We start from the raw sequence: 13,302 nt of genomic DNA on the forward strand, positions 1-13,302 counted from the left end.
CCTGGCCAACATGGCGAAACCCCATCTCTATTAAAAATACAAAAATTAGCTGGGCATTGTACAAAAATACAAAAATTAGTGGGCAACTGTAATCCCAGCTACTTGGGAGGCTGAGGCAGGAGAGTTGCTTGAACCCAGGAGCTGGAGGTTGTTGGAGCAAGCTGAGATCGTGCCACTGCACTCCAGCCTGGGCAACAAGAGCAAGACTCCATTTCAAAAAAAAAAAAAAAAAAGTGCAATTTTGGGTAATTATGTATATTAATGTAAACAACTTGAAGTTTTGATATAGGTATACATGCTGAAATAACACTTGAGCTACTTACACATCCATCATCTCACAGAGTTACCATTTTTATTTATGTGTGTGGTGAGAACACCTAAGATCTAGTCTCTTAGCAAATGTCAAGTACCCAAGGTACAAAGTTCCAGTCATGCAAGATGAGTAAGTTCTGGAGATATAACGTACAGCATGTTGACTATAGTTAACAATACTGTGTTATATACCTATTGATACGGTCTGACTCTGTGTCCCCACCCAAATCTCATCTCGAATTGTAATCCCCACGTGTGGAGGGAGGGACCTGGTGGAAGGTGATTGGATCATGGGGGTGGTTTCCCCCATGCTGTTCTCGTGATAGTGAGGGAGTTCTCATGAGATCTGAGGCTTAAAAGTGGCAGTTTCCCCTGTGTTCTCTCTCTATCCTGCCACCATGTAAGACATGCCTTGCTTCTGCTTCGCCTTCCAGCATGATTCTAAGTTTCCAGAGGCTTCTCCAGCCTTGCAGAACTGTAAGTCAATTAAAACTCTTTTGTTTATAAATTACCCAGTCTCAGGTGGTATCTTTACAGCAGTATGAAAATGGACTAATACACTTGTCCAAACATTTATTTTATATCCAGGAATTATTCTCTTTGGAAAAAAAATTAACCTAGCCCATCTTTTGATGTTTAAACAAATGTAAACAAATAAATGTCTTAATGATTTCTGCAGCCGCTAGCAGAGGAGAGTTGCTTCAGTGTTTCTAGAGCGATGAAGCAAAGACCTTGTCAGGACACTAAAAAGTAACAACTGTCCCTCACACAGGCAGAATCAAGACGACTGCTCTCTACATTTCAACAGTGGGAGTCACACTGAGTTATCATTAGCTTGCTTTCTTCAATGGAAGGAGATAACAGACCTTAACCAGACAAGAAGGAAACCCAAATGAAGTAAAGTATACATTATTTCAAGATCTTAGAACAAAAGTACTGTTAATCAACAGATTAATATTCATAGTAGGTATGAGACTTGCTATAAATCATTTTTGTGACAATTTATCACAATCTCCCTTTAATTATTCTACATAAGAGTTCTGAAGTTACTCCTACAGGCCAGGCACAGTGGCTCACACCTGTAATCCTTGCTCTTTGGGAAGCTGAGGCAGATGGATCACTTGAGGTCAGGAGTTTGTGACCAGCCTGGCTAACATGGCAATACCATCTCCACTAAAAATACAAAAATTAGCTGGGTGTGGTGGTGTAAGCCTGTAGTTCCAGTTACTTGGGAGGCCGAGGCAGGAGAATTACTTGAACCCAGGAGATGGAGGCTGCAAGGAGCCAAGATCACGTCACTGCACTCCAGCCTGGGTGACAGAGCGAGATCGTCTAAATAAATAAATAAAATAAAGTTACTCCTGTATACTAGCAGACAAAGCACAGAAGAGGATAATTTTATTTTTTATTTATTTATTGAGACGGAGTTTTGCTCTTGTTGCCCAGGCGAGTATCTTGCCTCACTGCAACCTCTGCTTCCCGGGTTCAAGTGAGTCTCCTGCCTCAGCCTCCTGAGTAGCTGGGATTACAGGAGCCCTGGGATTACAGGTGCCCACTACCACACCTGGCTAATTTTTTGTATTTTTAGTAGAGATGGGTTTCGCCATGTTAGCCAGGGTGGTCTCCAACTCCTGACCTCAGGTGATCCACCACGCCAGCCTATTTTTCATTGAATGTTTTTACAAACTGCCTTAGACCAGGTGTGGTGGCTCTCGCCTGTAATCCTAGCACTTTGAGACACCGAGGCTGGTGGATCACCTGAGGTCAGGAGTTTGAGACCAGCCTGGCCAACATGGTGAAACCCTGTCTCTATTAAAAATACAAAAATTAGCCAGGTGTGGTGGCACAGGCCTGTGATCCCAGCTACTCAGGGGGCTGAGGCAGGAGAATAGCTTGAACTCAGGAGGCAGAGGTTGCAGTGAGCCAAGACTGAGCCACTTACTCCAGCCTGGGCGACAAAGCAAGACTTTGTCTCAAAAAAAAAAAAAAAGAACTGCCTTAAGTTTCTAAATTCGTACATGCCTTTTATTTTTAAAATAAAATTCTAACACGAGAACTCCTAACTGGAAAAATTATGCTAACAGGTACAGAAATCATTACATTATTTATTTGCTCGTTTCAATTTTTCTACATGGAAAGATGGGCTAGACGATATTGTCTATTTATTTTCATTTCTCTGAATTTAAAATTTGCTAATGAGCTAGGCGGGGCGTCACACGCTTGTAGTCCCAGCTACTCGGGAGGCTGAGCTGGGAGGATCACTTCAGCCCAGGAGTTCAGCCTGGGTAACATAGCAAGACCTCATCTCCAAAAGCCAACAAAAAAATCCCCCCAGAACAAGAACAACGAAATAACTAAGGACTATTTTATTTACACACATAATCTTAGAAAGTAAAAAAAAGAAAATAAGTTAACTCCATTTAGTTAACTTTAGGCTCCAACCCTGATACCACATTCCTCTAGGAATCTTACTTCCTCCATAACTTTGCTTGAGTTACTTCTCTCCCCCAACATTCTTTCACACCTGAGGACACTGACACACATTTAAAAGAATGAAATAATCTCACTTCTTCTTAGAGGGTAAAGTGAAACCATCAACCAAGTATCTTTAACCACCTCTCCTTCTGCTAAGATTGTTCTGATGCTCGTTCGGAAAAAAGTTCAAGTGAAAAGAAAGAGATATGGTTTAACAAGAATATTTCTTTCTTTTTTTGAGATAGGGTCTTGCTCTGTCACCCAGGCTGAACTGATCACTTGAACCCAAGAGGCAGAGGTGGAGTGATGACGGCTCTCTGCAGCCTTGACCTCCCAGGCCCATGCAATCCTCCTGCCTCAGCTTCCTGAGCAGCTGGGATTACAGCCATGCGTCACCACACCTGGCTAATTTTTTATTTTTTGTAGAGATGGAATCTCACCATGTTGCCCATGCTTGTCTTGAACTTCTGGGCTCAGGCAACCCTCCCGCCCCGGCCTCCCAAAATGCTGGGATTACACCTGGCTAAAAATAATATTTCAGAATTCATGAATTAAAAAATTACTCCCCTTTTTACAAGTAATAAAATTCTAATTTTATTTAAATTATAATGATAATTGAGGCTGTCTACTGATAAAGTTCTCTACTGGATAAAAACACTCTATTGGATAAAATTTTCATTTCTCTGAATTTAAAATTCGCTAATAAGCTAGGCTAATACGCTAGAATCATTTTTATTCCCTTAATTTTTGTTTGGATGCAATGTTTAATGAGAGGAAGGATAATATCTACCTATTGAAACAAATAATGATGATCTTGAACCTCATCAGGACGGATGAACAGTATGCTTTTAACTCTAGAGCACAGAAGTCAGTTTTATACAATCCTTGCCTTCCTTCTCTACCTTTTCTGCACAACACTACTTCTTTGTCTGGGATTATTTCCATCTAAATGGCCTCTGAATTGCTAACACACTCATGTAAGAGTTCTGGAACAGAAATGCTTTAGTTATCATGTCTGTTAGCCAGCTGAATTGTTCTCTGTCACTGGAGAGAGAGCAAATGAAAGGATATAAATCATGAAAAATATAAAGGAATGAATTCTGTTTTGCAGTATACCTGACACGGAAATAACTACAAAAATGTGTCTGTGTGTGCTGAACACATGCATGTGTACTTTGAGTATTAACAGTCTAGCAAACAGATTAAAAAGTCTATCAGCCTGGGTGCAGTGGCTCACACCTGTAATCCCAGCACTTTAGGAGGCTAAGGCAGAAGGATTGCCTGAGGTCAGGAGTCTGAGACCAGCCTGGGCAACAAAGTGAGATCCCATCTCTACAAAAAAAAAAAAAAAAAAGTATTGGCTCACACTCAAAGAGCGAATGTGGCTCTTTTTAAGGTTGAGTATGAGAAGGCTTGCAGTATGGTTAAGACCATACTTCTGGTCAGGAAGGTAGTATTTAAGATTGTCAAACAGGCTCCAATATAAATAATTATATTTATATTACAGGCATGAGTCACCAGGCCTGGACTAATAGGATTTTTTAAATAGAAAAATAATCAAAGTCAACGGGCGCAGTGGCTCACGCCTGTAATCCCAGCACTTTGGGAGGCAGAGGAGGGAGGATCATGTGGTCAGGAGATCGAGACCAACCTGGCTAACACGGTGAAACCCCGTCTCTACTAAAAATACAAAAAATTAGCCAGGCATGGTAGCAGGCGCCTGCAGTCCCAGCTACTCAGGAGGCTGAGGCAGGAGAATCGCTTGAACCTGGGAGGCAGAGGTTACAGTGAGCCGAGATCACATCACTGCACTCCAGCCTGGTGACGAGCCAGACTCCGTCTCTTAAAAAAAAAAAAAAAAAAAAAGTAAACCCAGGTTCCTTAAAAAGCTAAACACAAAATTACCATATGACCCAGGAATTCTACTCTATGTGGCCCTAAGGAACTAAAAGCAGGGACATGAACAGATAGTTGCCAATATTCACTTCAGTATTATTCACTATAGCTTAGGTCTACACCTACAATGGAATAGTATTCAGCCATAAAAAGGAATTAGGTTCTGATACATGCTACAACATAGATGAAATGTGAAAACATTTTAAGTGAAATAAACCAGATACAAAAGGACAAATATTGTACGGTTCTACTCATATGAAATATTTAGAATAGCCGAATTCATAGAGACAGAAAGCAGACTAGATGCCCTTAGAGGATAAGGGGGTGGGGAAAGGAGAGTTGTTTAATAAGCACAGCATCTGTATGAAGTGATGAAAACGTTTTAGAAATAGATGGTAGTGACAGTTGTACAATACTGTGGATATGCTTAATGCCACTGAATTAGACACTTAAAAATTGTTAAAATGGCAAATTTTAAGTTATATATACATTACTACAACTTAATAATATACCAAAACCATTGAATGTGTACACGTTAAATGGGTAATGGTATGTGAATTATATCTCAATAAAGCTGGTTAAAAAAAAAGGTAACCCCAAAGCTAGGCAACCTGGATTTGCACCTGGGCTCTGACACCTGCTAGCTGTGTGACCCTGAGTAAGTCCCTGTGCCCCACTCAGTGTCTCTTTTACTCTTCTGTAACTACAATAACTATAAGATTGCTATCAGGACTTAATGCCTAACACTTGTAAAATAGTATGCACAATGTAATTTCTTATTAAATGAGATCGGCCCAGAGCCAGGTGTGAGAGTGAAAACAAAGGAAGTAATCCCAAACGTTTTTGACATACGGGAATTTCAAATTTCCACGAAACATGAACAAACCTTGAATACTGCGAAGGTGATGTGTGGAAAGCTATCACCTATCTCAGCTCCCACCCACCTCATTTCACCTAGCTTAGTTATCTGTTCCTTGCCACACGCAGGGGAATCCTCTTGAAGGATTCAAGACTACTATTTTTTATAAATAGTAATCCTAGCTTCCCAACTCTTGGGGTTAGTATGATAATAAAGAAATGTACAAAAGAGTTGTTACAAGTTTAGGTAAGTATATGGTTACACAGGAAAACACTGGTAATGACACATAAGGAGGGTTAATTTTGAAAATGGTCTTAATAATTTTAATAGCTTTCTAAATTATTTTAGCTCTGAGTTTACGTGTTCATTAAGGGTCTAATTCTAGTTTAAGAGACTACCCAGGTTTAAAATCTTGGCTCAGCAGCATACTCAGTAGCTCTGTGCTAAATATTTAACCTGTCTAACCCTCAGTTTTTTCATCGTGAGATGTGGATAAAAATAGTTATCTACTTCAGAGAATTGTTGTCAGGATTCAATAAGTTAATATTTGGAAGATACTCAGAACAATGCCTAGTGTTTAGTAAAAGCTCAGTAAATATCAATTATTATGAACTAAATCTTATGAAGAAAATATGCTATAACAGTTTTAAATGTGAAGATTTTCAACAGTTCCCATATTTATTTTCTTATAATATCAAACTATATGATTTGTAACAATCAATGTTTCATACATTTAAGTAGCAGATTAGCAATTTGGCCTATTTGAGATATACTGATCCTTTAAAATAAGTGATGTACAATTTATTTTAGCTTTCCAGGACACAATAAAGTAAAAGAGATTTCACTAGTGACTGAATACTTCACAGAAGAAACACTTGGATACCATTTCCTGTTCTACTGTAGTGACTTAACTGATCTAGGCAAATAAATAATGGAGCTTTCAGTATTTTCCTTTAATGGTCTCCTTCTCTCTCTCTGTGTCTTTTTTTTCTTTTCTTTTTTTGAGATGGAGTCTGGCTCTGTTGCCCAGGCTGGAGTCCAGTGGTAGAATCTCGGCTCCCTGTAACCTCCGCCTCCCGGGTTCAGATGCTCCTCCCACCTCAGCCTTCCAAGTATCTGGGACCACGGGTGTGTGCCACCATGCCCACCATGCCCAGTTAATTTCTGCATTTTTGGTAGAGCTGGGGTTTTGCCAGATTGTACAATCTGGTCTCAAACTCCTTGCCTCAAGTGATCTGCCCACCTCGGCCTCCCAGAGTGCTAGAATTATAGGCGTGACCCACTGCATCTGGCCAGTGGTCTCTTAATATATAGTTTCCTGGATAAAAATACATATTGTATCCTCCAGACTTACAGCACATCATATGTTTCATACCACACATACCGTACCTGCTTTTATGTAATGAAGTTTGAATATTTGGCTGTATTTAGGTTTCCTGTAAGCTGGACATACAAATCAGTGCAAACACATTTTCTTTGATGACTAATTATTTCAGTTACTTACCAAGTTTTCTCTCTCAATCCTTTGTTGTTCCTTCTGTCTGTTGAGAGCACTGTGATATAACTTTGGGGGATGATCAGCCGATCTAGGAATTGTACTTTTGCTTCCTGGCTTTTCCGCCTGTCTTGACAGTTCTTTCAAAAGCCTCTGATTTTCCCGATCGATCTGTCTCACCTCTTCTCTTGTGAAAGAGTAGTTTTTCCCGGGTGCTACTGAAGGCTGATCAAAGTGATGTTTTTGTGGTCCTTTTTTATCTAATTGCAGAAAAGCTACAGAAAAGAACAAAAAAAAAGAGAAAATGGCCAAAGTAAGTATGTGGTACATGCTTTTGTTTTTTTTTTTCTCTTTTGAGACGGAGTTTCACTCTTGTTACCCAGACTGGAGTGCAATGGCACAATCTTAGCTCACTGCAACCTCCGCCTCCTGGGTTCAAGCGATTCTCCTGCCTCATCCTCCAGACTAGCTGGGATTACAGGCATCCACCACCATGCCTGGCTAATTTTTGTATTTTTAGTAGGGACAGGGTTTCACCATGTTGCCCAGGCTGGTCTCGAACTCCTGACCTCAGGTGATCCACCCACCTCAAGCCTCCCAAAGTGCTGGGATTGCAGGTGTGAGCCACTGTGCCCGGCCCGGTGGTACATGCTTTAACCCTTAAAAATATGTATTAAATTCAAGAAAAAGTATGAATGAAATAATACTAATGACATCTAGATTACAACTTTGTAGAAAAAAATTGGACGTAGCTTAGTATTTTATGCTCACCGGGTTCCTTAGGCATAAAAGCTACACACGAAACAATGAAAGTATCTTTAAAAATGTATATAGTACTGGTTTTTAGGCAAGTATAATTTACAGACAATGCCTTTGTTATATCAATTTTATCCTTCCCGACTGCAGTTTAATAGCTGGGAAGGTTAGAAACCTCTGAGTTGAGGGCACTAATACAATACTTAATTTAGGTACAGCTTTTCTTAGTTGGAGGGCATACTTCAAAAAAAATGTCCTCAGCAATGACTGAGGGAAACAATGGCAAAAAGTAACTCCGAATATTCCAAAACTCTCAACTTAACCAGAAAATATGCTGGATTTATAAATCTTAATATTGCCATTAAAGCAAATACTTCTACTGTAAAAGTCAAACATTTTATTCCTGATTAAACAGAAAGGTGTTTTTAGCTAGCAACAATATTTTGCATACTATAATTTTTATCAACATGCTTATTTCTTAAATTTCCATATTATAATTATCAATAAGTGCAATTACTACTAAACATTTGTAGAAAACATCCAAAAGTATTAAACTTGCTGAATGTTTCAGGTTAAGTATATACTAAAAAGGGACACACTGAGGCCAGGCGCGGTGGCTCAGCCTGTAATCCCAGCACTTCGGGAGGCTGAGGCAGGTGGATTGCCTGAGGTCAGGAGTTCGAGATCAGCCTGGGCAACATGGTGAAACCCTATCCCTACTAAAATACAAAAAATTGGCCTGGCTTGGCGGTGTGCACCTGTAATCTCAGCTACTCAGGAGGCTGAGGCAGGAGAATTGCTTGAACCCAGGAGGCGGAGGTTGCAGTGAGCTGAGATTGTGCCATTGCACTCCAGCCTGAGCGACAGAGTGAGACTCTGTCTCCAAAAAAAAAAAAAAGGAATACACGATATCAGATTAAGTAACCATTATTTGTTTTTGTTTGACTATCCTTATGTTAATTTTTTAAACATGTTTAGCATTTTATGCTGGGACATTTTTAATCCCCTATTTAAAAATAAGCATGGGCCAAGCACGGTGGCTCACACCTGTAATCCCAGCACTCTGGAAGGCAGGGATGGGTGGATCACCTGAGGTCAGGAGTTCAAGACCAGCCTGGCCAACATGGCAAAACCCCGTCTCTACTAAAAATACAAAAATTAGCTGGGCCTGGTGGCACACACCTGTAATTCCAGCTACTCAGGAGGCTGAGGCAGGAGAATCACTTGAACCCAGCAGGCGGAGGTTGCAGTGAGCGGAGATCATGCCAGTGCGCTCCAGCCTGGGCGACAGAGCAAGACTCCCATCTCAAAAATAAAACAAAATAAATAAATAAAAAATAAATAAAATAAGTATGGTATAGAAAAGTTACATCACTTGGGCAAGGTCACAAAAATTGTAACTCTACTTCCCTACATTTAAACCAAAGACTATTAAAGGTTACAGAAAATTTTAAGAAACAATTAACAGTGGCTTCCTGGTAGGAAAATGAAGAAATGAATGATTGGTAATTTGCTGAAAAGTATGCCACATTAGTGACAAAACCTGAATGAGAACAAATTTAGAGAAACAGATTTACATGCATAAAACATGTGAAATTATCTTGCCTCCAAGAAATACGCATTTTGTACAATAAGGCTTCTAGATTATCTATAAGCCCTTTAAAATTCAATTCTAAAGGAAATTAATAGTAAGCTATTTTCCCCTAACGGTTTTTGTCTTTTTTTTTTTTTTTTTTTTTTTTGAGACAGGGTCTTGCTCTGTCACCCAGACTGGAGTGCAGTGGCGTGATCTTGGTTCACTGCAACCTCTGCCTCCCAGGTTCAAGCGATTCTCCTGCCTCAGCCTCCTGAGTAGCTGGGATTACAGGCGCCCACTACCACGCCTGGCTAATTTTTGTATTTTTCGTCGAGATGTATTGTATTTTTCGGGCTTCATAATGTTGGCCAGGTCTTGAACCCCTGACCTCAGGTGATCCACCCGCCTCGGCCTCCCAAAGTGCTGGGATTACAGACATGAGCCACTGCACCAGGCTGAAGGGTGGGTTTTGATCATAGGGCAGCATGAAGCAAATTTTCTAGGATGATGGAAATGTTTTCTATTTTATATGAGTTACTACTGCTCTGCTAACACATCACCACAAGACTTAGTTGTGTGAAGCAGCAACCTGCAAAGACTCAAAGAGCAGGATCAAAGTGCCTAACCATGGCACAGGAAATGAGGTGCTCCTGGAACAGACTTCGCACAGATGGGCCAGCTTTGGGACCTGGTGGCTGGCAGAGCTGCAAGGGCCTGGAGAAGGCCGTTGATGAAGTCTGAGGGGATGAAATGGCAAAATGTCCAGCGACCCTGTGCTTGTCGTGTTAAGGGAAATGGAGAAACTAACAACCGCACTGGTAGATCTGGCCCAGCAGACCCCCAAGCAGAACGCTCAGAGCACCAGTGGTTTATTTTACCCACAGTAAGAACGGACAAAGAGAGGGGCGCTAAAAAAATAATAAAAAGAACTGGCCAGTTTTCAAGCAAAATTTAGAAAGAATATAAAAGAGCCAAGACTTACGGGGTTTAAAAGTAAAACTGCTCCTCATCCCTAGTCTTTCCCAGGAGATTCTCAAAGTAGTCAAAGAGCCATGGCTGAGAAACCAACACCTGAGGAATCTCAGCTGCAGCTGGACCCGACTGACATCCTGGATCTCAAGTTAGGGGCATCTGTGGAAAGGGCGAATGCATTCTTGCATATGGGAAGAATGTTAATAAATCTGTGGCCGGAAGTTGGACTGAAGAGATTTTAAGATATAAAATCTTTAAATTAAAGATTATTATAATTTACATTATTTGACACTCCTCCCATTAAGAAGTAGGGGTTTATGCCCTTTTGCATTAAATCTGGGAGGGTTTATGACCATTTCAACCAATAGAGCATGAAAGAAATGATGCTATGTGACTTTTGAGGCTAGGTCATAAAAGGCAATGAGGTTTCTGCCTTGTTTCCTGGAACACACGTGCTTAGAATCCTGAGCCACCATGTAAGAAGTCCAACTACCCTACGGCTGAGACGTGAGGAAGCCAGGCCACATGGAGAACCCCAAATGGGCCCTTGGGTTCTGGCCTTCAGGCTGTACCAAGCCCAGGCACCTGATGTGAGTACACAGCACTGGGTTGACTGTAGTCCCGGCCACTGAGTCACCTCCACCTTTGGGTCTCTCTATTCCCTAAGTGTTGGGGTAATCTGTCATGCAGTAGTAGCTGATTAGTTCATCACTTTTAAAAAATCATTGTGTAACAAAATACCTGTGGCCAAGAGCATCCCACAGGCAGATGCTAGTTTTTGTTGTTATTTGGTTTAAATTGATTATCAATGCTTCCATGGTGATGTGGCTTCCCAAATGTTATTTTCCAGTTCTATTTTGCCTTTATCATACATTTCAAATCAACGAATTTTATCTTTTTAGTGTATTTGACCCATTTACTAATGTGAAACGCCCTTCTCTATCTCTTTTAGTGATGTTCACATCTTGAGTTCTATGTTGTATATTAACAGGATTGATAAGTTTTACTTTCTCCTTGTTAAAGGAGATATTGGCATATATTTTTCTAGCCCTTATTTTCATTCTTCCTATACTATTTTAAATATCTTTTTAAGCTGAATGTTGTTTACTTTTTTCCCAATTCTGTTGGCATATACTGAGCACTCATATTTAGCATAACAGAAACCCTATCAGACAGGGCTAGTGTTTTATTTTTTTATTGTGGCAAAATACATGGAACACAAAATTTACCATGTTAACCATCTTTAAGTATACAGTTCAGTGGTACTGAATACATTCATATTGTGTAACCATCACCACCACCCGTTTCCAAAACTCCTTCCATTGTGTAAAACAAATTCTGTATCCCTTAAACTCTGACTCCCCATTGCTCCCTTCCCTTCGCCTCTGGAAGCTTTGTCTCTATAATTTCGACCACTCCAAGCATCTCATATAATCATACAGCACTTATTTGTCTTTTTGAGACTGCCTTATTTCACTTAGCATAATGTCCTCAAGGTTCACCCATGTAGCATTATGTCAGAATTTCCTTCATTTTTAAGGCTAAGTAATACTTCTGTTTTTTTTTTAATGTGCTCTGATAGTATCTTCTGATAAGTTAAAACTACCCAACCACCCACTTGCATTCTTTGTACTTATTTTCTGTAATCTTTAACTGAAGTTTTGTTACTGTTTTTTCTCATTCTTTTCTATTTTGGGAGATTGACTAAGTTTAAAATTTTTTTCTCTAAGATTTTCTCCAAAAGTTTGTAGCATTATGAATAGTCTAATCACCTATTCTAGTTCCATTCTCCTAAACCTCAGGACCCCTTAACACCCACCCTAAAGACTGAGGACCCCAAAGAATGTGTATGTGGGTTACATCTACCAATAGTTACCATGCTAGAAATTAAGTGTTTTAAAGATATTAATTCCTCTAAAAATAATAAACCAATTATATGTGAACACAACATTTTTATTTTAAAAAGTCAGCGAGTGGCAGAGTTTGTTTTGCAAGTCGTTTAATGCCTGGCTTAAAACCTTGTCTCTGCAGACTTTTGTCTGCAGACAAAATACTCTAAAAATACAAAAATTAGCCAGGCATGGTGGCACACACCTGTAATCCCAGCTACTGGGGAGGCTGAGGCACGAGAATCGCTTGAACCAGGGAGGCGGAGGTTGCACTACTGCACTCCAGCATGGGCAACAGAGCGAGACTCCGTCTCAAAAAAATAAAAATAAAAATAAATTAATTAATTAAATAAAAAGCAAATCAAGGCATAATCACACTTTTTTTTTTTTTTTTTTTGAGACGGAGTTTGGCTCTTGTTGCCCAGGCTGGAATGCAATGGCGCGATCTTGGCTCACTGCAACCTCCGCTTCCCAGGTTCAAGCCATTCTCCTGCCTCAGCCTCCAGAGTAGCTGGGATTACAGGCATGTGCCACCACGCCCGGCTAATTTTGTATTTTTAGTAGAGACGGGGTTTCTCCATGTTGGTCAGGCTGGTCTCGAACTCCCGACCTCAGATGATCCGCCCGCCTCGGCCTCCCAAAGTGCTGGGATTATAGGCATGAGCCACCACACCCAGCTGGCATAGTCTTAGTGAAAACAGTTTTGTCCTCAAAGATCCTAAAATCATCAAGCTTGCTCTTTTAAGAGTTTGAAGTATTACATTCTTCAGCTATGAGTCTAGTGCCTCTCTGTTGGTTTTTGCTTTTCTTAAATGTTTGGCAATACTTGGTAGTGTGTTGAGGGTATTGAGTTTTCCTGCAGTTTGCCAGGAAGAAAGGATAAAATGTGCTGCCAGGCAGGACGTGCTGGTAGCTAATCTCAGTATGGGCATCTCCTTTCTTATGGAGCATAACAGGGTCTGTATCTTCCCTTGAACAAGGCACTTCACTTCAATCCCTCACACGTTGGTATCATTTTAGCAAAAAATTTAACCAGTTTCTTTGCTCATCAATTCTTCTTCAATCCCATTTC

General features: G+C 40.3%; 2 protein-coding genes across 6 annotated transcripts in view; one reads left to right on the forward strand and one right to left on the reverse strand.

The window, feature by feature from the left end:
• Positions 1-13,302, reverse strand: part of CFAP97 (cilia and flagella associated protein 97) — a 47,498-nt gene that overhangs the window by 6,959 nt on the left and 27,237 nt on the right. For all 4 annotated transcript variants that reach the window (XM_063809287.1, XM_009448647.5, XM_009448648.5 and 1 more), the window contains one exon: positions 7,047-7,312. In XM_063809287.1, the coding sequence (XP_063665357.1) occupies positions 7,047-7,312 (266 nt within the window). The remainder of the gene's footprint in view (positions 1-7,046; positions 7,313-13,302) is intronic.
• The window catches only part of SNX25 (sorting nexin 25), a 190,402-nt gene continuing 187,889 nt past the window's right edge, over positions 10,790-13,302 (forward strand). For both annotated transcript variants that reach the window (XM_054683529.2, XM_054683531.2), the window contains exon 1: positions 10,790-10,931. In XM_054683529.2, coding sequence (XP_054539504.1) covers positions 10,867-10,931 — 65 coding nt within the window. In that variant the 5' untranslated portion in view covers positions 10,790-10,866. The remainder of the gene's footprint in view (positions 10,932-13,302) is intronic.

This window comes from Pan troglodytes, chromosome 3 (assembly GCF_028858775.2).
Source record: "Pan troglodytes isolate AG18354 chromosome 3, NHGRI_mPanTro3-v2.0_pri, whole genome shotgun sequence".
Classification (NCBI taxonomy): Eukaryota; Metazoa; Chordata; class Mammalia; order Primates; family Hominidae; genus Pan; species Pan troglodytes.